Genomic DNA, 27,498 nt, shown 5'->3' on the forward strand with positions numbered 1-27,498 from the left:
CCAACTTTCAGAAACCATTTATGAATATGGTTTTAATTTAGAGATACTCTAATTAACATATTCACTGATTCACTTTGCATGGCAGAGAAGCTGCAGAAAGCGATGAGGATGAAATGGAGCAAGTCATAGCTAAAAGTCAAATAACCACCTTCTACACTTAGTATGGCTGACGTGGTCTTCTCTCCATACTCATTGTGTACAGTGCAGCTGTACTGTCCTTGGTCTACCGGCTGAACATTGCATATGATAAGAAACTGCATATTTCCATCTTGTGACGGCTTCACTCTCTCAGACGCCTCTATCTTTACACCTTCATGAGCCCAGGTTACATCCACGAAAGATCCATCTTCTAAAACACAGAGGAATTGAGCAGTGTCTCCACACTTTATAGATAGGTCCCGAAGATGCAGAAGAATCTTTGGCGCCTCCCCCATCGTCTCTTCAGCACAGGTCTCAGATAACTCAGTGCTTTCTGTCACTTGGGAAAGGGATGCAGGATGGTGCAACCCTATATCTCGAACGAACGCAGCTGTGTGGGTCGACCTTTGAGATATACTTTCAAAAACCTGCACTTCACATTCATATGATGATCCTTGAAAGGACTTAGTTTCGTTTTGGGATATTCTGCTCTCCTGCTTTGTGAAAGAGGACTCTGCCACTGCCTGGGACTTGGTGGACTCTCTTACATCTTTTCCAGAACTTTGCCTAGCTAGGGCGTGCACTGTATAATCAAGTGACAAGAAAAAGAAAAGAATATTAAGATCTAGGCTTTGTCACTTGGCGAGGTTAGTAACACAAAATGGCATGGAAGATGAAGATGAAAGATGTCATTGTCACTTGGAAGCAGCATGCCAGATGCAGTATACTGTAAGATGTCGGGATCAGACCAAAGAAAATTCATTCTCAGTGATCCAGTGATGAATGAATGGACGATGAAGGCTCATGCGGATGCCAAACAGTAAACAGTATCTGGGTTCTTTCTTTCATTGTCATTGCAGTTATCCAGAGTCTCTCTCCCTCTCTCTCTCTCCTTCTCTCTCTCTTTCTTCCTGTCTCTCTTTTCTCTTTCTGAGATAACATTTGCCCTCCCTCCACCATATACTTTGTAAAGAATATACAGCAAATAGAGCATTAATGAGATGTTTAGAAAATTAAAAATGTTAAGTGGAGCTGATGCCTAAAAAATAACTGCTAAGACAACGCACAGAACACCTTGTGAGACTTAAAGTACACAGGTTAGCCCATAATTGAGAGGTAGGGGTAGGAGACTGGTGGGGTGTTACTTCATTAGTAGATTATGGACTGACCACAATATGCAGTGAGACACAGAGCTGAGACTCTCATTAGTAATAGTGGGAGTAGGAAGTAGGCAGCAAATCAAAGTCTTTGGAAGAAGATGGGCTTTACCTTCTGGAGTCACTGTGAGTGTTGCTGCACAAGTGGCTTTCCCAGCGCTATTGGCTGCTTTGCAAGAGTACTGCCCAGCATGCTCTGAGTAAGCATCAACTATAAGCATTAAAGCCATGCCTGTGGACTCCTCAAAATGGAAAACTATATCTTTTGCTGGTAGAATTGGCTGCTGGTTATGAAACCACTGGATTTCTGGCTTGGGAATGCCAGATACCCTTGTATAAAATCTGACTGTCTCCCCGCTGTGCACCCTGAGGCTTGATAGAGGCTGGATGAAGACGGGCTTTTGGCCAAGGGACTCCTTCTTAAATGAAAATGATGAAGAGATATGCCATTGGGAGTTTGATGTAACTTCTTCAAGTTTGCTAAATCCTGAAAAGAAGCATGCCAACCTTTAATGTTGTACCCTGCACTGAAACCAGAACTCATTTGGAGTTGTCTGCAGATCTGTCGCGAATTTCAACAGCGGACTAGAATCCAGTCCGTTCCTAATGCCTTGTCAATGTAAGTCAGTAGTGATTCCAAGTCCCACAAGTTCACTTCCAGTTTCCAGGCACACAAGCTAAGACCTCAGTAGTCTAAAGAACTTCACTATATTGTTTATAAAGGCAGTATTGGAGTATGCAATTGGTATATTTTCCGTTTTTATTTTTACCTTGTGGTTGTAAAACCAGCTTTTCTAGTTTGCAAACCACTTTAAATTAATTATTTTAAAAATCTGGTTATTTTAAGTAATTATAGTTGAAAGAAAAAAAATCAAAAGTTGCCTTAAATCCTTATGTATTTGTACATGCTCAATACTATGTAGACTAAATTAGCTCAGGAAAAATACTCTGTAATAAATATTGTTATCTTGTTTTGAATCAAAGTGACCCCTACCACCCCCATCATCAGAGAAGTGTTTCTGATTATAATGTAAGAGACCTAAGTAACATAAATGCTAAGCCATCCTAGGTCCGGCCCCCCTTCAACCCTCAGGAGTTCAGCAGGTGAGTACTGCTGCTCGTATACAGAGCTGAAATCTTCCAGCGTCACCTCCGTGAAATCTGAATTATGTCAACACAGTGGGGGCATGGTGACACTCTTAGATTTAATTTTTTTTAAATTTTCATCCTAGCCAAATAAAAAAACAAATATACCTATTTCTTTACATACATTTCTCCCCATTCTGATACATGCCTATCAAGAAGCACGAAAGCTGGTGATGAGAGCAATGCATTATGACAAAACGTTATGGTGACAAAGCAGGGAAAAATAAAAAAATAATAATGGCACGTGATTCATCATGACAACAAGTGAATGAAAAATGAAAACATCACATATAACATGAAAACAATTAGTTGTTTTAAAAGAGAATGATAGGACCAATCATGATTTACATGGAATTTTTAGTGATTGTTACTGACATGAGATTAGATCTATATTGAAATGTGGTTCTTAAAGTTGTTTTACTCTACCTTCTAGTCGCAGGTTGGCTGTGCTTGATACTTGGCCTACGGCATTATTAGCAACAAAAGTATATATTCCTTCATCTTCTGGATAAGCTTCAGCAATTTCCAGTTGGTAAGTGTCTTCAAACTGAGTCATTCTAAAGAACCGAGATGGCTTGATTTTCTTGTCTTTGCTATACCAAGACACTTTCAGATCTAAAGCACAAAAGAAAAAGGAGATTTAAAGCACAAGATCAGGTGAATATTTTTAATTCACCTACAAACACAGTATTGATTATACTAGTGACTATACTTCATGTTTATCTTCATAACATTGTACTTTTCTTTTAGGCATACCATATCTCTTATATGATTTCTTTTCATCTTTAAGAAGGAAACATGATTCTAAAAAAATTCAGCTTATAGATGGGTTGTAATGTTTGAAAAATTTAAATTTGAATATATTCTTTTAATAACCCATTTGCATGTCATGTGGTGGAAATAGGGAAAAGATGTTGACATGTTCAGTGACCTTGAGAACAAGAATGTCCAGAGAAACTGTCATCATGAAGAGTTTGATCTGGGATTGTGGTTTCCTACTGGGACAGAAAGTGAAGAAAATCTGACTTCTGATGTGCAGAAGGAGCAATCAAAGAGAGAGATGAAAAGATTAACAACCCACAAAATCTAAAATAGGCCAAAGAAACACAAAGCCCTGTATTTTTTAATTACCAAAAAGCAAGTATCAAAAACTCTCTGCACCACAGAAAGTAGTTTTCGAATTAAAAATAATTTTTATAATAAATGGAAAGAAAGAGTCATGGAATTTGGGCATCTTAGATATACTTGGCTTTTGCTAACAAGGAATTGAACCATTTTAAAGTGATAGAAGATAAAAACACAAAACAAGAGATAAAATAACATTATTATGTTGTTAAGGTGATGGGCACTTTGGTGGCGCAGTGGATAGAGTGTTGACCTGGGACGCTGAAGACCCAGGTTCAAAACCCTAAGGTTGCCAGCTTGAGTGCAGGCTCACCAGCCTTCGTGCAGGGGTGCCAGCTTAAGCATGGGATCATTGACATGATCCCAAGATCACTGGCTTGAGCCCAAGGTTGTTGGCTTGAGCAAGGGTTACTGACTCAAAAGAAAAAAAATGGAAGTATATATATACTTCCATTAAAACAATAACCCTGTAAGTCAAAAGTGGATTTATTTACTTGTTTTAAAAGCCACAATCAAAGGCATTTTGTTTTTAGAATATAGTCCCTATATAACTTCTGCATCTCAGTACCAACCGTGGGCATCATCTAATAGTCCAATCATCTTGCATTTGTTTGTATTTAGTGCAAATATTGGTTTACAAAAGTTATCCTCCTTTACATGATGGTGTGAAGTTGTTTATAAACTAGAGGTTCTTTTAAAGAAAGAAACCTTTTCACTTCTTTGATAAGAACAAAAAAAGGTAGAAAATGTAATCTTCACATTGCAATTTACCAGCTGTGTGATCTTAGACATGTCATGTAATCTCTCTGGACAAGTTTTCTCATTTGTACAATAAAATGCATAATAATTTATGGGCTGTTCATTGTATAAAATTGGTGTGTGAATTAAATGGCATACATTCTGAAAGGGCCTTATCAACAGCTAGCACAAGTCAGTCATTAAAGCAAGAATGTCTAACATCATGGAAGGAATCAGCAATGCATTAAATAACATGCCAAAAGACAGGCCCATGTGCAATCATCCTATAACCATTCAGTTAATTTGCTTAATCATCAATGGAAATGGAAGGATAAAGAGTGGGTTTGCATCCTAATTCTCACAACTTCTTTTGGTGAACTGAATGAGCATAAGACTGACATGAATTGACAACAATAAATGAGCTAAAAGTTGAGACTTGTCTTGGCAATGGACGTGGTGCTTCTGTCTGAGCTGCCACTATCTGTGTTGGCCATTGGCTTCTTGGGGCTTGTATGAGGCCATCCCACTGCCCCTGTTCCTCACCTTCACCACTCCATTATATTTGGTTCCTAAATCTTATTCATTCTACCTCCTGAATTCTATAATTTATCCCTTTCTTTCCCCCTAGTCCCTTCCTCCAGCCTCATCCTCCACTCTCTGAATTCCTAACACAGTATTGTTTCTAAAAAGCAAACTTGATCATGTGACCAGGGGCTTAACAATCCTTGACTGGCTCTTCAATGTAAACAAGATAAAATCTAAAATCCTAAGCAGAGAATACCAAATACTTTAGTATCTGGTCCCAGCCATCTTGCCTATTCATTACATCACTTTCTACCCTACTTAACCCCCTTGCCATCTCCTACACACGAAGTGACTGTGAATGTGATTCTCTGCCTGAAACGTCCCTGCGCTCAATGACCCTACTGATTCTTCGATGCTCAATCCATGCATTGTTCTCTGTCTCTTAGATACAGAGCACTATGTACAGGGGATGTTACAACGCTTACAGTCTGGAATAGAGTTGTGCATCTCCTCACTTTCACACTGAACTCTAAGGGAAAAGCCAGGTGTTGGTATCCCTAGCGCCTATTGTAATGTCTCAATAGCAGGAACACAAATGTTGGGAGAATAAAACGGAATAGATGCCTAAATAAAAAATAGGCCTCCATCATTGTCAGAAAAATCAGTGATCGCTTCACTTAGCTAGCTTTCATTCTGTAAGCATCCAAATGATTCTGACTCATCTGCAGAATAAATCCTAGCAAACACAAGTTTTACAATTCTATTTTTCCAAATTGCTCTTCTGCCAGCAGGTGGCACCAGAGACCACCCATAGGCATCATTTTTACTGTCATAAAGCACCACCAGATTGCTCAGGACCATGTTCCAAACTTCAAATTTTGAGTTCCCCAAAACATGTGACTGCAGCTTCTGAAGCCTATAATTTTTTTTCAATTTATATAAATCAGAGATACACTTAATTTCTCAAGGTAATGATGACCAAAAATGGTCAGAGGAAATTCTATAAATATTTTTAGTCCTGGAGGCATAAAACTATGTAATTTGGTAAGCTTTTAAAAGTGCATTTTATGTAATAAACTTAATTTCTGTCATTTAAAAATATTTTTCAAGAGGATGCTAAATCCTGTGTATGTATATAAATATTAACATATATAGAGTTAATAATTTCATGAATTAATAAACTATTCAAACACTTAAAGGCATCAATCATATAGAAGAGATAGAGATTTTTTTCTCTTTTTCTTTCTACCTACTTGGAATCTAACAGAGGGCTTCAAATGTATTTTTGCAACACCTTAAAGTCAAGACTATAATATGATCTATAAAGTAAAAAGCACTATACAAATATTGTTAAAATATTTTACTATTTTGGACAATCCATGGGTAAGTATATTTATTTGAAAATTTTCTAAAAATTTAATAAATGGATAAATTATTTAGTGCAGCTTTAATGAATTTGACATTAAAATGTATTTTCTTTATTGTGTTAAAAATTTTATCAAAAGAGTCCTCACATCTTGATATTTAGTATTTCTCAAATAATACGCTTTGAAATGACAAAGGCTATGCTATTTGTCCATGTTGGTACCAGGATTCTATGTTTATATAATTCCTCCCTATAGCTATAATAGAATTAATATGTTAAGCAGCAGTTCCTTGCCAGCCATGCTTATAGGTACTTTGCATACATTATATCCTTTAATTATGCTCATAAAATCAAACAAGTCCATTTGGTTCCTAGATTAACATCTTCATCCCAGAGGAAGAAATCATTAGGACATAGCAGCCCAGTTGAAATATTAACTTGTTCAGAACGAGAGCTTTCAGTAGTGTAATACTGGGCCATAAACTAATGGGAGAAGCATACTAAACAAAACAATAAAACTTAGAAGTGCTATGAGATGCCCAGGATTTCAGAATTTTCCTTTGGTGGTAGTATATATAAGACAGTTAGATAAGGGGATGATTCTCATTTTGGATGAAGTTGAATTATTTTTCCCCTATCTGAGGTCAGTCTACAATCATAATTGGCTTGAAATGGCTTCAAACATTTTTGTTACATTCTATCAAGGTCATATTCCTGGGGTTGGGGAAGGCTTAGTGGTATTTGGGTAGCATGCCCCAATTAAAAATCCTAACTGATCGAGGGATTACTATATGATGGGTAGCGTGCCAATTGCTGACCTGGGTTATCTAACATAATCCTGATAATAGTCTTAAGTGATTGGTATTAATCATCCAACAATCATTAATGTGTCTAATCAATAGTGCTTATTGAGTATCTGCTATGTTTGAAGCTGTTTTAGGACAAAGATCTACCCCTGCTCTCATGGGATTTCCCTTCAAATTACTACTGTGTTACAGGCAGCAGGTTCTAGGGACTAAGACAGAATCCATGGCCTCAGGAAATGTACATTCTAACATTGAATGTAGTACAGTATTATTTCCATTTTATTCATGAGGGAAAGAATAAAGAACCAGAGATATCATATATTTGCCTAAGGTCACACAGAGGAGCCAAGATTCAAATCCAACCTCTCTGACCATAAAACCTTTACTTTTGACCACTACCGGACAATATAGCTTTTCACACAAATATTGAGATACTTTATAATGTCTTAATATAAATAGACCCTTCTTTTGAATCTTTTGCAAATGCTATTATACTTAATTTTAATTATTAATTATAATAATTGTAATTCCTACTATAGTTTCAAGAGCTAACAAAAGTGCAACTTATAATCATAAAGAAAACATGAAATTTTTTTGAAGTTTAAAGCATTGAAAAATACTGATCTAATTCTTTTTTTTTTTTCAATGTGGCAAGAAAAAACACATAAAATCTACCACCTTAATCATTTTTAGGTGCACTGTCCAGTATCAGAAAACACTGCTCTAATTATTAATTCGATATTTCAAGGAAGTCTTCTGGAAGAGTCCCATTAAACTTTAAATTATGCATGAGAGACGTTTGTGATGAAGAAAAAGGTAAGAAAACTCCCCCAGCCCCATGCTCCCTATCATTCTTTGAAAATATGAGCAATGAGCCCTGGCCGGTTGGCTCAGCGGTAGAGCGTCGGCCTAGCGTGCGGAGGACCCGGGTTCGATTCCCGGCCAGGGCACATAGGAGAAGCGCCCATTTGCTTCTCCACCCCTCCGCCGCGCTTTCCTCTCTGTCTCTCTCTTCCCCTCCCGCAGCCAAGGCTCCATTGGAGCAAAGATGGCCCGGGCGCTGGGCATGGCTCTGTGGCCTCTGCCTCAGGCGCTAGAGTGGCTCTGGTCGCAATATGGCGACGCCCAGGATGGGCAGAGCATCGCCCCCTGGGGGGCAGAGCACCGCCCCTGGTGGGCGTGCCGGGTGGATCCCGGTCGGGCGCATGCGGGAGTCTGTCTGACTGTCTCTCCCTGTTTCCAGCTTCAGAAAAATGAAAAAAAAAAAAAAAAAAAAAGAAAATATGAGCAATGGCCCTGGCCGGTTGGCTCAGCGGTAGAGTGTCGGCCTAGCGTGCGGAGGACCCGGGTTCGATTCCCGGCCAGGGCACACAGGAGAAGCGCCCATTTGCTTCTCCACCCCTCCGCCGCGCTTTCCTCTCTGTCTCTCTCTTCCCCTCCCGCAGCCAAGGCTCCATTGGAGCAAGGATGGCCCGGGCGCTGGGCATGGCTCTGTGGCCTCTGCCTCAGGCGCTAGAGTGGCTCTGGTCGCAACATGGCGACGCCCAGGATGGGCAGAGCATCGCCCCCTGGTGGGCAGAGCGTCGCCCCTGGTGGGCGTGCCGGGTGGATCCCGGTCGGGCGCATGCGGGAGTCTGTCTGACTGTCTCTCCCCGTTTCCAGCTTCAGGGAAAAAAAAAAAAAAAAAAAAGAAAAAGAAAATATGAGCAATGGTCCTGTTGCTTGTAAACCTACCTGTTCCAGAAACTCGGCACTGAAAGCGAGCTGGCCGTCCCTCCGAAGTGACAGTGTCCTGCAGTGGGGTGACGATGGCAGGAGGATAGACTGGCATTTCCTGATCGGGAGACACAACCTCTGGAACTAAAGAGAAGGACCACAAGATTTATCATGACTGAGTCATCATTCAGACCTCATAGGATGGAGCATGCCAGTTTATCTTAATTTAGCTCACAGCGGAGCACTTTCAGAGTTTCCAAGCTGGGTAAGCAGTCTACTTTTATGAGCTCCAAATTATACACTGGGAGAACACAAAAGCTGGTTCTCAGGTTTTATGATAAGCCAGGAAGTAGCAAGACATCCCTACCTTCCACGGAGAGGGAAGCTGCGGTTGTGACAACCCCGTAGTCATTCTTGGCTTCACAGGTATAGACAGCTGCGTCCTCCGGGAAGGCTTCAATCAGCAAAAGCGTGTACTCTTGCCCATCGTGGAGAAATTTGCACTTGAAGCCAGTGGAAAGCAGCTGCTCTTCCTTGTACCAGGAGATCTTGGGCTGGGGTCTGCCTGATATGACAGCACAGAAGCGGGCAGGCTTGCCAGATTGCACAGTCACAGGCTGGAGCTCCTGCAGAACTTGGGGCGGTTCTGGGGCTGAGAGGAAATGAAAACAAATAGCTCGTGAAAAAGTGCAAAAACACAGGAGAGCCCATGAAACTCTACATTGATTTGTTTCCAGGTGGTTACGCACCTGGAAGTAAAACTTTGGAATTATGATATCTTTATTTGCCTCAGAATACTACGAGGGCATTCTTCGTGCTGGGGGAGGCACTTGGAATTGTGTCCTTAAATGGAAGGAATAGCTCTAGAAGGATACGTTAGATATTTTGCATGGGAGCAGAGGGTGCTGGAAGTGTTTCTCAGCATGATTACCTCTGTTTCTGGCTAGGGTCTGGGTGGGGTTGTAGCAAGAGCCTGTACCCTAAAGAATTCTAGAGCAACTTCCACATCCTATTTATTTTTAAAAGTCATTTGAGCAAATTATGTAGTAAGATGGCTTATCTCATTCAGGTTTGTTTGTTTTGCAAATACTTGTGGATATGTTTATAGGTGTTTATTTATATACTGGTGCCAGTGAAGTGTATCTGTGAATATGAAAGGAGGAATGAAGGTTATTTCAGATCAAGTTAAATGTAAGTAGGTAGATTTTTTTAAAAATCAGCTTTCCTATTATGCTAATGAAGGCATATTCTTAGTGTTGTCATGAGGGTAATTCATGGAACCCAGAAATGAAGAGAAATGACTTCTGTGGGACTGGTTTCTAACACCGCCATAGAAAAGACTTTTCCTTTCCTGTGCCTCAGTTTCCCCACTACTTATATAGAAATAATAATAACTGGATGCAGGACCATTTGGTCTCGTAGGGACTGAGGGAAACAATATGGTTCATTTTTGTGAACCTTCAGATTACTTCTCTGGTCCCTTCATGGGTCCCAGGGGTATTTGTTCAGACCACTTCTTATGGCCAATGATAAGGAAGGATTGGGATGGAGGTGTCATTTCTCTGTGTATCTGGGTTAGTCTCAGATCTAGGCCAGCCTCAAATTCAGCTCCAAGGTTTCTCATGAGGAAAGTGCATTACTCTTAGGACATGTTTGTATGTTGAATTCCCCCTGCAAAGTAAGAGCCCCTGGTCCTAGAGCTGGGGGAAGAGAAAAACTTGTTCCACATCGCCTGTGGCTTTCTAGGTCCTCTGTGGTCTCAAAGGGGACCTCTGGGTTCCCCAGGCACTGCAGACTAGTGGCTGAAAATGTTTTTATCACTTGATAGTGTGGCTAGTCCTTAAGCAGTTAGGGCCAAGGGCAGACAGCTAGAATTGCTGAATGCTATATCTAGAAACCCATTTGGGGTATATTATTTTTTCTTTTTCTAAGTTGGATTATTGGGATGACATTGGTTAACAAAATTATGCAGGTTTCAGGTGTGCAGTTCTAGAGCACACCATCAGTACACTGCACCACGCATTCGCCACCCAATCTCCTCCCATCTCCATTTATCCCTTCCTCTCTTTACCTCCCTCTTAACCACTTTCCCCCCTGCAATCCCCATACTGTTGTTTGTGTCTGTGAGGTTTTTTCTTTGCTTCATCGCTTCACCTTTTTCATCCAGCCGCCAACCCCCTTTCCCTTATAATTGACATGCAAGGCATGTTAAATAGTGTTGACCAACAAATAAAGATCTAGCCATCAGTTGTTTTTTTTGAAAATGACATCTTAACAGTTGTTTTAACAGCTGCCACACCTTTTCCATAGGTATAACGTGAAAATGAATACAGATGTAAGCGCATGAATAGTGTAAGTCCTTTAGGGATTACCCAGAAACTTCCAGAACTTTAGTAATTTATAGGGGAGAGTTATTCCAAGTAGATCCACAAAATACGTTAACATCTCTACCTACCATTGACATAGAGAGTCACAGAACTCCTGTTCCTTCCTGCAACAAAGGTGTATTCACCGGCGTCACTGTGTCTGGTCTCAGAGATAAACATCCGGTGGATTCTTCTCTCTATAACATACTGGTGCCGTTCTTGAATTTGGAAATTGATTTCAATGCCATCCTTATACCAGTGGGCATCAACATCATCTTCATTGACCTCAAACTCCACGACAGCACGTTGTTTCTCAATCACCTTTTGATGAAGCAACATAAAAAGAAAATTGAAGCCCTGGCTTCCTTGCACTTAACCTGTTCTAAAATGTGCTCATTTGAAAAGCATGTAAACCCTATTATGATGATATAATAACTTGATTGGTTATAGCACATTCTAATGTTTTCCTGTCTAGCCTTGGACAAATGGTACTCAAACTTCTTTGGTAGAGAATCATGTTTATACCCGCATTGAGGAGGTTTCCTAAAGAAGCAATGATTTTATTCTTAAATGTTTGCTCCTTAATTAATAATAACAAAAATGATGATACTTTACATCTGTGGCCTTTTTATTATTTATAAAACTCTTTTAAGTGAATATTCTATTTGATATCATGGGATATAAACAATAACCTTGTGGACGAGGTAGGAGCTATTTTAAAAGTGAGGAAGTCAAGGTTCAGAATTGGACAACAAAGGGTGGAGGGCATATCCAGATTGTCTGAGCCCTCACCGAAGGCTTTGTCACTATGGCCTAAGGCAGGGGTCCCCAAACTACGGCCCACAGGCCACATGCGGCCCCCTGAGGCCATTTATCCGGCCCCTGCCGCACTTCTGGAAGGGTACCTCTTTCATTGGTGGTCAGTGAGAGGAGCATAGTTCCCATTGAAATATTGGTCAGTTTGTTGATTTAAATTTACTTGTTCTTTATTTTAAATATTGTATTTGTTCCTGTTTTGTTTTTTTACTTTAAAATAGGATATGTGCAGTGTGCATAGGAATTTGTTCATAGTTTTTTTTATAGTCCGGCCCTCCAACGGTCTGAGAGACAGTGAACTGGCCCCCTGTGTAAAAAGTTTGGGGACCCCTGGCCTAAGGCCTACAATGCTTGGTTCTTCTTGGATGAGCAACATGGTAAAGCTAAACTCAACTGGTATTTTCTTAACGTGTTACCTCCATGATATCATGGGGGGGTGGGGGGGAAATGGCACCCATGAGCGCAAGCTCTGCACATGTAGTCGGCAGCAAAGGTGTTTGATCAGCATACTTGCTAGGAATCCAGCTTCCCTCAAACGGATCCTCCTCTTGGACCTCAGAGTGTTCCCAGCAAAGGCCCTCGATATCTGCCTCGTCATAGTAGGCAGCTTCCGAGAAAATGCTACCTTGCTATAAATTCCCTTAATTCTAGTTGATGTGGGAACACCACAACTTAAATTTTAGTTTTTGTAAGGTTGGTGTTGTTTGGCAAGTAGCCATTTATTGTATTAGATGGGAAGTTTCTATGGCTGTGTTAATTAAATAATTTTGATAACTGCTAAGAGGGGAAACTGTGGCTATATTGATGTCTGTACAAGAATCTAAGCTGGTAACAATCAGCTGAATAATTCATTGGAAGACTGTAGTTAGACAATTTAAAAGTCAATATTTAAAATATAAAGTTAGGGATTATGGGCTATTGATGATTTCCCCCCAAATCTGGCATGTATACAATACCTGGACCTCCTTTTTAATACTTCGGATGCGAACGTCTCTGCCCTCCACAAAGAGGTTAGCAGTCGACATGTTGCCCCCGGCCACCACTGAGTACTGCCCGGCGTCGGACAGCCGGGCGGATGGAATCAGAAGGCGGTGTACGTATTTCTCTTGCTGTGTCTTTATTCTACAAATAAAAACTGAAGTTTACTGTATGATGACTCAAAGGAAACTGGGAATTACTGGAATGTAGCAAGATGGAAAACTGACCTGTCCAAAATCTGCAACTCTTGGCCATCTTTCATCCACTGCACAGTGATGTCAGGTTCCGAAATTTCACACTCAAACATGGCTCGCTTCTTCTCGAGAACCTTAATGTCCTTAATGTGTTTCCGAAATTCTATATGACGAGCTGGAAAACAGCATGTAAAAATTAACCTTTGTAATAGGCTTTATTAAGATATAATTCACATAGTATAATATTCACCCATTTAAGTATACAATTCAGTGGCTTGTAGTACATTCAGAGTTGTGCAACAATCACCAAAATCAATTTCAGGACATTCTCATTACCCGAGAAAGAAACTATGAACACTTTATTCATCACCCCCCCACACACTTCCCTCTTATTGTATGTCCTCATATTTTGGCCAATTCATGTCTCTATAGACTGTGCATTCTGAACATTACATATAAATGGATTAAAATAAAAATTAATCCTTTGTGACTGGCTTTTTCACTCTGCACAAAGTTTTCAGGGTTCATCCATCCTGTAGCATGTATTAGTACTTTTTTTTGATTGCTGAATAATATTCCACAGCATAGATAGATGACATTTTATTTATCTGTTTTATACATTAACATTTTATATAGTTCGCTTGACACAATTTGTGCGGCCAGGACCGTTATGAAGCCGTACCTTCCACATAAAGGGTGGCTGTCGACGTAGCTTTCCCAGCCGCAAAGGTGTAATCCGCAGCATCTCCAAAATGAACATTCCTGATATTCAGTGAGTGTGTGAGCTTTTTGGTCCTCATCTGGCACCTGTCGGTTGATTTGATTTCCACACCATTCTTTAACCATTTGTAAGAGATGCCTTCATAGTTCACTGTTACCTCAAAGGTAATGGTGTCTTTTTCTTCAGCATTGATATCCTTCAGCATGGATGTAATCATGATTGCTGCAAACGGGAAAGAAAAGACATCCAAGGGGACTTTGTGTTAGTATAACGTGGGTCATACCAGGTGCAGAAGGAAAACCTGGAATGTATTTAGTGTGTCTGTTAAGGTGATTACAGATCAGAGGTAGGAGCTATGATCCCTTCCAGGTACCCCTTTGTCTACGGGACAATGCTAAGGGATAGGTGAACAGGAATCGCAAGTGACAGACACGGGAACATTCTTCTAAGTAGCCTTTCAATACTACTCTGATTGGAAATGTTTATACAGGTGGCGATAGTCCTAACCCAGTGTGAACTCTCAGTAGACCTGTCAATCAAGAATTTTTCAGAGGACTAAATCAAGAAGGAAACATGTAGCATGTGGAATAACAATGAGCCAACTGGATAGTCTATATAATTTTAACTTACGGGTCACTGTCAACGTGGCACTGACTTGGTCATTGCCACAGACGAACGTGTATTCTGCCGAGTCCTCTGTGCTGGTGTTCATGATCAACAGCTGGTGGAGTTTTCCCTGCACGACTATTGTGAACTTTTCACTCATCTCAATCTCCACACCATTCTTCAGCCACATGGAAGGGACATTGAAGTGGGACACCTCACACTCAAAGGAGGCAGTTTTGGTCTCAGGCACCTCGATGCTTTTCATGGTTTTTGTGATATGTAATGCTTAGAAAAATCAGAAAGTACTTCAGTTAATATATTTCATTTTTAAAGTAAAGGAATCAAACAAACAACTGAATACATGGTAACCATCTAGGGAAATGCTGGCGGGGCTGCCCAACACTTACTCTCCACAAAGAGTTTGGCTTTGCATTCCAGCTGCCCCACCACAGCTGTGTACTCCCCAGCATCCGAGGGGGAAATGTGCTGCAGCATGAGTTTGTGCACCTTCCTTTCTGAGACCAGTCTGTGTCTGTCACTTGGCTTAATCTCCACATTCTTGTGGAACCATTTGACTGGAACCGTGTCATGGGAAACACTAACTTCAAAGGCAACGGTAGCATTCTCCAAGGCGGTCACATCCTTTGGCTTTTTAATGATCTTGACAGCTAATAAGGAAAGTTAAAGCGAGTCAGTGAAATGGTCAACTAAATGGTAACCATGAGATGGCAATTTATAAAGTGTTGCTAATTCAACTTACTCTCAACATGCAGTCTGGCACTGGCTCCTAGCCTTCCGAGCTTGAAGCCATAAACAGATTCATCCGCAATGGCACAGTTTTTAATTCTCAGAGAGTAAATCGTTCCTTTGACTGAGATATTGTACTTGTCATTGGAGTTCAGCACAACCCCGTTTTTGATCCACTGGACACCTTTCACATCAGGGTGTGTTAGCTCAATAGTGAAAACGGCGTCCTGTGTCTCTGTCACTGTGAGATTCTTTAGAGTCTTCTTAATTTTGACAGCTAAAGAGAAATTTATGATTGGTTTAGAAAACAAGAATGAAATTATCAAATAAAAGAAGTCCTAGATAAGATCATTATCCGGTCATCATGCAAATGAATGGTTATAAAACATTCTGCACTTATGTAGCATCTCTGCTTTAAAAGACACTTTGAGATTATTTAGGAAAATCTGGTATACAGTTTGAACTATACATTGTGAAATGATTTTTATATACTTAATGAGAGGAAATTTGTAGAACCAAATACTAACAGCTTAATAGATTGATTGAAGAAGGGCAAAAGAAGGATGGAGAATGAGAACACTTAATTTAGCTGTTCACAGAGCTGAAACCAAAGAAGTTGATTCTTCACATAAACTTATCTTAGAAACAATTTGGTGGCCCTGGCCAGTTGGCTTAGTGGTGAGCGACAACCCAGCATATAGACATCCTGGGTTTGAATCCCGGTCAGGACACACAGGAGAAGCGACCATCTGCTTCTCCACCCCTCACCCTTTTCCTTCTCTTTATCTCTCTCTTCCTCTCTTGCAGCCATGGCTCAGTTGGAGCAAGTTGGCCCTGGGCACTGAGGATGGCTCCATGGCCTCGCCACAGGTGATAAAAGATAGTTTGTTTGCTGAGCAATGGAGCAGCAGCCCCAGATGGCAGAGCATTGCCCGGTAGGGGGTTTGCCAGGTGGCTCCTGGTTGGGGTGCATGCAGGGTTCTGTCTCTCTGCCTCCCCATTTCCCACTTAAAAAGAAAAAAAAAATCAATTTTGTACCATGAAGTACATGGCTCATAAAGTAAGCTTAGAGAGTTTATAATGATTTTATGAAATGAAGACTTATGGCATCCAAAATAGTTATACCATTTAACTTTTAATATGGTAACTGTCATGAATGTAATGTGATTTGAAATGGATAATTTTATTATTATATCACTGACCTTCAACTTTGAGTTTAGCAGATGTTTTAGAGGTAGCCACTTTGTAGGTATATTCTCCAATGTCATCTAATTTGGTGATAGCAATGATAAGTCTCCTTTTCTGGCCATCAGATTCACTTTTGATGTTGTTAGTTAGTGGTAGGTGTTTGCCATCCTTCAACCATTCGCCTTCGGAATCAGGGTTGGCGACTTCACATTCAAACACGGCTTCCTGAGACTCAGCTACCGTCTGGTCTGTGAGTGGCTTGGAGATGGCCCCTCCTATGGAATAGGAGAAGTACAAGTGTGAGTTCTTTAAAATATTTATACAATAAAGAAATACTTTGATTTATCACATTTAAAGTATCAAATTTTAAAGCATAAATTTGATCACCATGAAATGTCTAATAAAATTATTTTAACCCATATTTAAAAGGTATCAGAAACTCTTTCTAAGGATGATGACTGATAACCAGGGAAAATACTGGAATTAGGAAGGTTTTGTAAAGGAAGAGCAACTTTCAACTTAATATGGAATCTGAGAACCATAGTGTGCAGCATACTACATGGATAGCCGCTAATACAGTTCCTTCTTCCCCAAAAGCATTGTACTTAGTCTCCTTCAGGATTATTTCCTGGGTATATATCTGATATTTGACTATAAAACAATTTGCTAAACAAAATGTCCAAGTCATCATACTAAAAATCACTGTTTTGACAAATGTCATCTCTCCTGTGAAGTTTTCCCCCCCAGTGCTTCCAGTGTCGCATTCCACCGACAAATATTTACTCCTTCAGCAGTCTGGTTGCTGATGTCCCTCTCTACATTGTGAATTCCTCAAAAAAAAATCATGTCTTATTCATTTTTGTGTCCCAAGTTCCTAGCAAGGTCTGGCTATGGTAGACAGTTTAAAAATATTGGGTGAAATCACAGAAGAGCTCATAGTTTTTTCTGTTTTCAGACATTTATTTATTTATAAATATTAATAATTTGTTATAACTAAGCAAATTACATTAACATTGTACTAAAAACTCAATACTCAAAATTGTTTTTTCTTATTCTCGTTTTAAGCTTTACTGAGGCATAATTGACAAAATTATAACATATTTAAAGTGTGTAGCATGATGATTTAATATATATATATTCTGTGAAAGGATTCCCACAATTAAGTTAATTAATACATCTAACACCTCACATGATTTTTTATTTTTGGTGAAAACACTTAAGTTTTACTCTCTTAATAAATTTTAATTATACAACACACAATCATGCATCATTTAATAATGGGAATACAGTCTGAGACATTAGGAGATTTTATTGTGTGAACATCACAGAGTGCACTTACACAAACCTAGATGGTACAGCCTCCTACATACCTAGGCTATGTGGTATGTAGTCTATTGTTCCTAGGCTACACACCTGTACTATAATTGCATTGAGTACTATAGGCAGTTGTAACATATTTAAAAACATAGTTTATATTAATTATATTAAAGTTCAGAACCTGAAATTTTGTTTCAGTTTTTTTTTGTAATCAAATCTCTGGATAAAATCTTATAATGTAATAAACCATGAAACTTTCATATCAAAAAAGAAGACAGTACAATTTAATCACAATGTAATATCCTAGCTCCTCGGTATTTAAATTTTAATGAACCAAACAAATTAATGATGACTTCTAGTTCTTTCCTGACAACTAGTTTATACTTTTTTTGATTGATTCTTTACTTTAAAGCTAAGAATTTTCACTGAATGAAAGTAGTCTATTTCATGTCATCTGAAAGACAGACACAGATATACTGAGTTATATTTTAAAAATATTCACTGGGTTTATAAACAGTATGAAGGGAGTAAAGCTTAAAGAAGCAAAGTGATTAAAAAAGCAATATATCTTTTGAGTATGAAAGTTTAAATAAAGCTCAATTCAACAAACATTTATTGACCATCTCTCATGTGCAGTATATCAGAGTATCCAAAGGAGGGAAAGAAGCAATTCCAGATTTAGGGAGTTTATATGGGGAAAGAGACAAGTATATGGTAAGGACCATGAAAGTGGCCACATACAATGATCCTGAGGTTGGTGGAGTAAGATCTCATACAAATGAGGAGCTTAAGGAAGGCTTCACAGAAGAGAAAGCATTTGAGTTAGGTCTGCCTGGAAGAACATCTGGAAATCAGGGTGGTTGTGACAGTCTTGAGCACATTATTGGCTGTGACAACACCATAAGCAGAGGCATGGAAGTGAGAAACTGATGGGAATTTGGCAGGGTATGTGAAACAACTTCTTATGATAAAACCAACTGTCCCACAAAAGAGCTTAGGTTACACGATAAATGTACCAACCTGCCACAGTAAGTTTTCCAGATGTCCTGTTTTCTCCAGCGTAAAATGTATATTCTCCTTCATCATCTTTCATCATATTTAGAAGTGTCAACTTATATATCTTTCCATGAGCTTCAATTTTATATTTAGAACTGGGAGTAATTTCCTTGTCCTTAAAATTCCACAAGACATCAATTCCTGAGTGGGACAGCTCAACCTCAAGGACCACATTTTGGGTTTCCATACAGGTAAGGTCCTGAAGACCTCTTATAATTTTAATTTCTGGGGAAAAGATAAAACAATCACTTGGTTATTATGATACTGGGGACATAGAATGCTTAAAATAATGATAACTTAAATGGAAGAATCTTTACTTTCTACAGAGAGGTTACAGCTGGTTTCAACTCTGCCAACCATCAACTTGTAAGGTCCTTCATCTGAAGCATGGGTCCGGTTAATCACTAGTCGCTGCTTAGTGCCTTTGACAATAGCGTGTACGCGATCATCGGGCTTGATTTGTTCATCATTTAAAAACCACTTAACAGAAGTCACATCAGGAACGGAGACCTTACATTCGAGGACGGCCTTGGTGCCCTCGAGGACGTTAACATCCTTTAGAGGAGTCATGACTTCAACACCTGCAAAATCACATGCACACACACACACACACAAATAAAATATTTATGAATGTAAATTTTGTTTTAAATGTCTGTTCATTAAAGTTCTCTACCTCACTGGACCATGTACACATACACCTATGCAAGTTGCACTCACTATAGACAGAGACGTGCCCACTGGTTGACAGTCCAAGGGATGGAAGGGTGAAGGAGTAATTTCCAGCATCCTCTTTAGTCATGTCTTCAATGAGCAGCATGTGTGACTGTTTATCTATCACAATGTGAACCCGGTCACTGGGCTGCACTTCTTGGCCATCTTTCATCCAGACTCCTTCTACATTTTCTAAGGAAAGTTTAACTTCAAGCTGAACAATGTCACCTTCACAGACTTTTTGATCACTAAGTCCTTGTAGGATGGCAATGGGACGGGCTGTGAAATATGAGGAGAAAAAAAATAATTTTATAATCATTGCTTATCAATAAACTATAATGTGCTCACTGCAGGCCAACAGGAATAGGAAAACTTACGCTTCATCTTCAGTTTACAGGTAGTCTTTTTCCCATCAACAACAAAGCTATATTCGCCCTGGTCCTCTTTGGTCACATCCTTGACTGTGAGGTTCTGACGTCCACGGCGAGAAGTAATTGAGTATTTGCCATTGGATTTAAGCTCCACATCATTGTGATACCATTTGCCTTCTATATTTTCTGGGGATATAATGCACTCTAACTCTCCTGAAAATGATTCTGGAACTTCTATGTCCTCAAGTTCTTTTATAAATTCAATAACTGCACCTAAAACATAAGATAAAAAGAAGCTAATTTCTCTGGACAGTTATGCATCTGAACTTAGGATAGAGACCATGCCTTGTATATCTCTTATCTCTTCCATACTATTAGAAATATTCTTAATCTCTACCTGCTGATGGACTCAAAAAATAAACATTCACTAAAAAGGAGATAACTAATTTTTAAATTATTTTTTAAACCACACACTTATATTTCAGTGAAAAAAAAATTAAAAGCAAAACATAAAACCTTGCTCTTTAAAAATCTAAATTGTTAATATTCTTAATCAGTAGTATAAATTTATGATTCTTTTTATAGAGCTTATATACAATTCCTAACTAATTCATTTTAGGAAGGGAATATTGTATAGCTCATTTTCTCAGATATTAAGGGTGATGTTATAACCTAAGTCAACACTGAAAGAATTATTTCCTACCTTCAACAATAAGCTTAGCCGTTGTTTTCACATTTTCATCTTCCACAAGTACACAGCTGTAGTCTCCGGCATCAGCTGGGTCAATCGTCAGGATGGAGAGGAAGTGCACCTTCCTGTCCGAGTGCATCCTGTATTTATCTCTCGAATGAACTCCCACACCATTTTTATACCATTTCACTTTGATAAATGGCTCTGAAGTTTCACATTCAAAGGTTGCCATGGTATCTTTTTCCTTAGCAGTAACATCCTGTAATTCCTGTGTGAAAGTGATCAATTGCTTGGCTATGAGAAAAAAGAAAAAAACAACACATAATATTAAATTAATTTACAGTTTGCATAGTGGGAAGAGAAAATAAAAAGAATACAGTACTGGATATTCATGGATAAAGAGAGACACATCCATCAAATGAAAGAAATTCAGTTTATTCACATTACCTTGGACGAGTAAGAATGCGTGGCTTGAGGTTTCCCCAGCTATATTGATGGCTTTTACCATGATGCTGGCAGAGTCCTCTGAGGTCACATCCCTAATGACCAGTTCACAGACGTTGTCTTCGGGCCAGTACCAGTAGATTCGGTCAGAGCGTTCTATCTTGACACCATTTTTGTACCATTCACATTCAGGATCTGGCTTTCCCACAACTCTGACTCGGAAGTGTGCATCAGATCCTTGGCCCACGGTTTGGCTTTGGATTCTTTCAAAGATTTTGGGGGCCTCCATACTAGGACTTAGTTCGATTTTATCAGGTTTAAATGTTGGAATAGTGATTTTGCCTTGTTCAGCAAGGGCTTTCTTCTCCTCTTCAGTCAGCTCTTTGGTCCAATGGAGAAGTTCGTCCTTTGTCTTCTTGAGGAGTTCCTCATAGGATTCATCCTTCTTACGAGACTTGAGCTCCACAGCAGTAATGGCTTCATAATACCCTTCCTCTGTTCTGCGCTTGAACTTACTGCGCAGCTCTTCGGATTCCTCTGACACTTTTTCATGGGTAATTCTCTCAGCCCTTTTCAACTTCACAATTTCCTTGGTTTCAGTGGTGTCAACAGGTCTATCTACTTTTTGTACCTCAAACTGAAGTTTTCCAGGTTCATGTATGTGATAGTCGGGCTTTGGTTCAGGGGCTCGCCTGAGGACAGACCTAAAATCTTCCCTCTGTTGGATCTCAAGTTTCACTTTATGCTCTGTCACACCTTCAGGATTCTCGGCGGTGACTTTGACTTCACCTGTATCGTATGACTTGCAGTCCACAATTTCCAGGTAGTGAATGCCGTCATAGCGAACTCTGAACCTTTTGCTTTTGCGGATGAGCTGTCCATTGAGGTACCAGTTGACTTTGGGCTGAGGGTAACCAGTCACTCGGCAACGGAATCTAGCAGTCTCCCCTTCAAGTACTCTTACTGGCTCTGGGAACAAGACGATGTCTGGTTTTTGCTTTTCTTTTTGGTCTGTTGTCACACCTGTGAGTGCCCCTTCATGGGCCATCCTCTCTAATTCTTCAATTCTCTGTAAGCCCTTCCTGCCCTCAGGCAGTTGAGATTCTTCCACCAGACTTTTCTCATCTTTCACAATAAGGGTAGCAGATGTGTGATCTGTTCCGTATTTGTTGGTGGCTCTGCAAGTAATGATGCCACTGTCTCTAGAATATGCTACTCCATAATCAAGGCTGCAATACCCAAATTCATTGATCATGCGAAGCCTGTTTGCGGCTTCAAGTGGCTTTCCATCATGGAGCCATTCCACCACCATCGTTGGGTCACCAATTGGTGTTAGCCGGCATTCAAAGTGGGCAGGCCCAAAGCGTTTGAGTCTTAAGGAAGTGAGTTTTTTCTTAAAAAATGGTTTCTGTTGTTTCTCTTTGTCATAGAGGTCCCCCTCCTCCCATTGCTCTTGACCATATCGCAAGTGGAGGGGCTCCAGTTCTGGGGCTGCAATTTCCTTGGCTTTGTATGTCCCTCGTGGGATAATTAATCTTCTCTCTGGTTCAGGCTCTGGAAAGTCAACTTCAACATTCACTTTGCATCTTGTCGTGTCTCGGCCAGCCTTATTAATAGCAGTTGCCGTGTACCAGGCGGAATCTTGGCTGACAGTAGAATCGATTTTAAGGGCAGCTTCTCCCTTGGTTCCTTCGATTCTAGAAGAAAAAAAAAAGGGTGAAAAATAAACATCAATACAGAAGTAGTTGCTGCTTTCTTGTTTATTGGATTTGTAGAATGAGCTTAGTTATATTATTGCCATGCAAACGTACCTGATTTTTGGATATTTATGAGGTAAAATGATTTCACTGTTTTTCAACCATACAATGTCAGGGTTAGGGTTACCCGTAGCTCTGACTTTCATTTCAAGTCGGGAACCCTCCTTCACATTGACATTTCTTAGTTTTTCCACAAACACTGGTTTAACCTGGTGTTCCACAGCTGAAAGAGAGAGGTCAAGATTTAGCGTGGGCAAGGCTGAAATACCTGTTTACAACCTAAGTGATCAGGTAATTAATTTTATTATTATTTTAAAAGCATATACCTTCCACAGTTAAAATCACTGAAATTGAAGATTTGCCTGCCCTGTTTTGGGCAACCACGGTCCATTCCCCAGAATCACTGGGTGATGCAGGGACAATTATCAGTGATTGGGTTCCATCTTCTTTAATAACTACTTTATGGGTATAGTCATTGATGACTTGCTGGCCTGTCAAAACATAAGCAAAAAAGAAAACAGATTGTTAAAATAGTTTTTTTTTAATTGTTCAGCATACATATAAGTTTATTTTGGGGTTTAATAATTTGTGAGCAAAAACTTATCATACTTACCATTATGAAACCAGAAGGTCTCTGGCATAGGCCTACCTACAACCTTTAAGTCAAATCTGGCAGTTTGTCCTTCTAAACATTTGAAAGAAGCAGGTTTTAACACAAAGACTGGCTTATACAGTCTCTCAAGTTGTGACTCATCTGTATCCTCAAGCCTACGTCCAGGGGACATTCTTGCTGGGGACATTCGTGCAGGTGACATCCTTGCAGGAGACATCCGTGCAGGAGACATGCGTATAGGAGATCTGCTCACTGAACGTGGGGAGACAGATCTGAAAAACCAAGGAAAATAACATTTTCATGAGTCATACTGAAAACTCAGCAAAATGAACAAACCTCTTTATTTCTTGTTCAATGTTATTTTATAATTTACTTCTTGTATGTTGCAGAAGGTACCTCAAACTCACTGGGGTCCAAATGGAATATATTAGTATAGCCCCCAAAACTATATTCCTTATGTACCCTCAAACTAGTCAGTAGTCCTTTAACACAGTTAGGTATCCAGGTATTCAGAATCTTGGGGTGATTCTTGATACTGTCTTTCTCTCACCACTTTGATTTAATTAGTCATAAACCTTTTGGATTCCACTACCAAAACATCTCAATACTGGCTGGTTAAGTAAAGCAATTCATAAATTTATGAAGAAAGATAAACATACATTTTTACCCCACAGGAGGGAAAAATGTAGAAATTATATTTGAAAGCAAAATCCTATCTATACATTGCAGCCAGACTAGATTGGATCGGACCTCAAGCTCTGGTACCTCCCTTACAGGCTGGGTAAACTAAGGCAGTATTCATAATATGGCAGAGACTCAGTGTTCCCACTTTCAAACTAGAAATAATAATCCCTACACTTCAGTGTTATTGTATAGACTGGGGCCAACATATATAAAATCAGGTGTTAGATAAACCTATAGTCTTCATCATATTAGTTACAACACAGGCAAAATGAGTAGTGTGCTACATTAACGAAACGCTTTGCTCATCTTACAGAGGGGCAAGAAATAAAAACCTTTGGCGATTATTGGCATTGCTAATGACGGGTTTCTGTGCTGTCTGAGCCTTCACGCCCCTCCTGCCCACCCACCTACCCAAACACACACACACACAACAGCAATTTGCTACTGGGATACATAGTGTTTTAGATAATTTAACTACTAATCAACCCAAATTATTACGAGTCTTACCTGATTCTGCTCACTGACTCTGGTGTAGGCATGTACATTGGAGCGCTAAATGGGGCAGCAGGCTCCACGTACAATTTCCCAGAGCAAATTGCATTTCCTTTAATATTGCTGGCAAATGCAGTATAGATGCCCTCATCTTCTGGAAGAACAACAGGGATGCGGAGACTAGCCCTGCCATCTGGTAGAAAGTCCATTTGGTATCTTTCTCCATGTTTGATGCGCTTGCCATCTTTGTACCATGCAATCTGCAAATAATATGCGAAGTAAATGTACATAAAAGAGTTACAGTATAACTTGTCTGTATCTTTATTGTGGCATGGATGTATGATAAATGCTTATATTTTACCTTGGGTAATGGATATCCGGACATCTTGCAATGAAAAGTAACACTCATCCCTTCAAGAATTCTATAATTCTTGATCCTTAAATCAAATCCTGCTTCAACAGCTTCAGATTCAGAAATGTCAACTGCCATCTTTTCTTCTCCATCTTCTTCAAGAAGTTCTTCTAATGTAGTCTTTATTATTCTGTATTCGATTTCTTTAATGAGCCTCTCTTCGAAGGAAGAAATGTGGAATTCCTATGAAGTAAAAAAGACAGCTTGTTAAAAAGATATATCCTCTAAGGGCTCATTAAAGTTTTTAACTGGGAGAAAACTTTAGAAAGCTTTTTATTTGTTTTCTTTTTAATCTGCATTACAGTCATCTTTGCCGATTCGTACAGCATCAAGCGGCGTCTTGGAGAAATCTTATTCTGAAAGTATGGGTTACAGTTGGGATGTTCATCACACAGCTAAAAGGATCTTGGCAGTAATAAACATGGTCATGTTAAAAAAAATTTTTTCTGGGCCCTGGCCAGTTGGCTCAGCGGTAGAGCGTCAGCCTGGCGTGCGGGGGACCCGGGTTCGATTCCCGGCCAGGGCACATAGGAGAAGCGCCCATTTGCTTCTCCACCCCCACCCCCTCCTTCCTCTCTGTCTCTCTCTTCCCCTCCCGCAGCCGAGGCTCCATTGGAGCAAAGATGGCCCGGACGCTGGGGATGGCTCCTTGGCCTCTGCCCCAGGCACTAGAGTGGCTCTGGTCGAGGCAGAGCGACGCCCCGGAGGGGCAGAGCATCGCCCCCTGGTGGGCAGAGCGTCGCTTCTGGTGGGCGTGCCGGGTGGATCCCGGTAGGGCGCATGCGGGAGTCTGTCTGACTGTCTATCCCAGTTTCCAGCTTCAGAAAAATACAAAACAAAAAAAAATTTTTTTTCTGCATGTATATAATCTCTATATCAAAAGTTGCAGTTTGTTATATATACATGTAATGTTTCCAAAATCATTATGTGTAACATATGAAGGTGAAGAAAAGTTGTCAGCTGTGAACCTGAACCTATTAATAGTAGTCTAACATGACCCCATTACTTAAAAATGAAAATATCAGATAAAAAGGAGAGGAAGGATGGAAAGTCTAATTGATAAGATGGTTCACATGGTCATATTGTTATACTCACTTGGTCTTCTATAAAAGTTCTGACCATTACAGTGTCTTTGGCCATTTTCTTCCTAATTAAAGCTTGCTCTTTTTCATACTCTTTTTCATAATCAGAGTATAAAAATCCAGGTGCCATTTCTCCAACTTTAGGTTCTTGCATGAAGGCAGTCATTTGTGTCTGATAAAGCATTTCTTGCTGGGATTTCATCAGTGACTCATAATCAGCTAGGAGTTAAGCACATAAGTTAATTTTTCACGTTCTTATGTAAAAGCCTTTCTCTCTCCCATTGCTCATTCAGGCAAGCCCCACATTAGGGAAAGTTGATGACCAAAAGACTGATTTTCCAAATTTTACTATTAAAGTGCTCAATAAAGATTAATTAGATTTAAAATATTAATTTCAAAACCAAACTTATACTAACAAGTCAAATCAGTCACTGCTATCGTAAAAAGAATTTTATATTAACAGTCAATCCTTTGTGATGTATCTTAGAGGTTTTTCTAATTTCTTGTGTGGTTTTGGCAATTCATTTACCTTCCTGGGTCTTGAATGCTTTATCTGCTAAAAAGGGGACAATAACCTAACTTTCTCTAAGAAGTGTGTGCAGATCAAACAAGAAAGAACCTGGGATGGTCCACTGTAAATGTGAACAGCCAAGCAAAGATAATGGCAACTCACAGATACATTTTGTTTGGCCTGAAGGCTATTTTTTTTTTCAAATTACTGAAAATCGGGACTTCCCGATTTTCTATAAAATATCAAAAACTCTAGCAACATGGAGCCTGGTTCAAGTGTTCCTGGCAACAACACACTAGAGACAGAACACGACTGCCCCCTGAGGCAGGGCATATTCTCTCCAGTTTGCCATTGTCTTCCTTGCACCCACTGACATTATCAGCCTGGATCCGGAAGGCAACTGGAATTAGAATCCTTGCACATTCAAAGGTGTGAGATGCACCAAACGAATGCCACCAAATAGAAACTATTACTAGAAACTTAGAAATTTCGCACCACTTTTGAGCCATGTGATCTAAAACATTTCCTATTGTGATTGAGGCCAACAAAGGGAGAGATCAAGACGGAGCCTGTATCAGAACCAGGGTACTGCAGGAGGCCTCTAGACAAACACACAGACTCCATGCATCTGTGTTCTCACCATGCACTTAGGTACTAGTTAGAGTTGCACTTACCTTCTCCAAGCAAGGAGGCAGAAGCAGAAGTTTCTCCATGTTTATTACGAATAACAATAGTGTATTCTCCAGCATCATCGGCAAAAGTCATTGAAATCACCAGTTTGCATTCACCAGTTTGTTTGTTGTAAATCACTTTGTATCTTTACAGAAATAAACAAAAAATTCAGTCACATAATAACCCTTATGTGACTAAAATAACCTTTATGTGGATCTGTAGTATACAATTCAATGATCCTACGTATGTGACTAAACTCTACCATAGAACTATAAGATTGCTAGAAATTGAGAAAAATACATGAATATGAGTAATGAGTAACAAACAAGTTAAAAGTTTCGAGTATTCTTTA

The 27,498-nt window shown here is 39.7% G+C and overlaps 1 protein-coding gene across 1 annotated transcript in view; it reads right to left on the reverse strand.

The window, feature by feature from the left end:
* Positions 1-27,498, reverse strand: part of TTN (titin) — a 284,284-nt gene that overhangs the window by 228,999 nt on the left and 27,787 nt on the right. Inside the window, exons 21-44 of the mRNA XM_066346291.1 lie at positions 27,149-27,291; positions 25,977-26,182; positions 24,831-25,064; positions 24,485-24,729; positions 23,294-23,565; positions 23,007-23,171; positions 22,735-22,903; positions 20,927-22,620; positions 20,492-20,773; positions 19,795-20,061; positions 19,424-19,696; positions 19,024-19,287; positions 18,671-18,931; positions 16,348-16,608; positions 15,159-15,422; positions 14,806-15,066; positions 14,423-14,683; positions 13,754-14,014; positions 13,105-13,246; positions 12,856-13,021; positions 11,173-11,404; positions 9,085-9,369; positions 8,736-8,861; positions 2,868-3,056 (exon numbers count right to left, since the gene is read on the reverse strand). Coding sequence (XP_066202388.1) covers positions 2,868-3,056; positions 8,736-8,861; positions 9,085-9,369; positions 11,173-11,404; positions 12,856-13,021; positions 13,105-13,246; positions 13,754-14,014; positions 14,423-14,683; positions 14,806-15,066; positions 15,159-15,422; positions 16,348-16,608; positions 18,671-18,931; positions 19,024-19,287; positions 19,424-19,696; positions 19,795-20,061; positions 20,492-20,773; positions 20,927-22,620; positions 22,735-22,903; positions 23,007-23,171; positions 23,294-23,565; positions 24,485-24,729; positions 24,831-25,064; positions 25,977-26,182; positions 27,149-27,291 — 6,923 coding nt within the window. The remainder of the gene's footprint in view (positions 1-2,867; positions 3,057-8,735; positions 8,862-9,084; positions 9,370-11,172; positions 11,405-12,855; positions 13,022-13,104; positions 13,247-13,753; positions 14,015-14,422; positions 14,684-14,805; positions 15,067-15,158; positions 15,423-16,347; positions 16,609-18,670; positions 18,932-19,023; positions 19,288-19,423; positions 19,697-19,794; positions 20,062-20,491; positions 20,774-20,926; positions 22,621-22,734; positions 22,904-23,006; positions 23,172-23,293; positions 23,566-24,484; positions 24,730-24,830; positions 25,065-25,976; positions 26,183-27,148; positions 27,292-27,498) is intronic.

This window comes from Saccopteryx leptura, chromosome 7, assembly GCF_036850995.1.
Source record: "Saccopteryx leptura isolate mSacLep1 chromosome 7, mSacLep1_pri_phased_curated, whole genome shotgun sequence".
Taxonomy (NCBI): domain Eukaryota; kingdom Metazoa; phylum Chordata; class Mammalia; order Chiroptera; family Emballonuridae; genus Saccopteryx; species Saccopteryx leptura.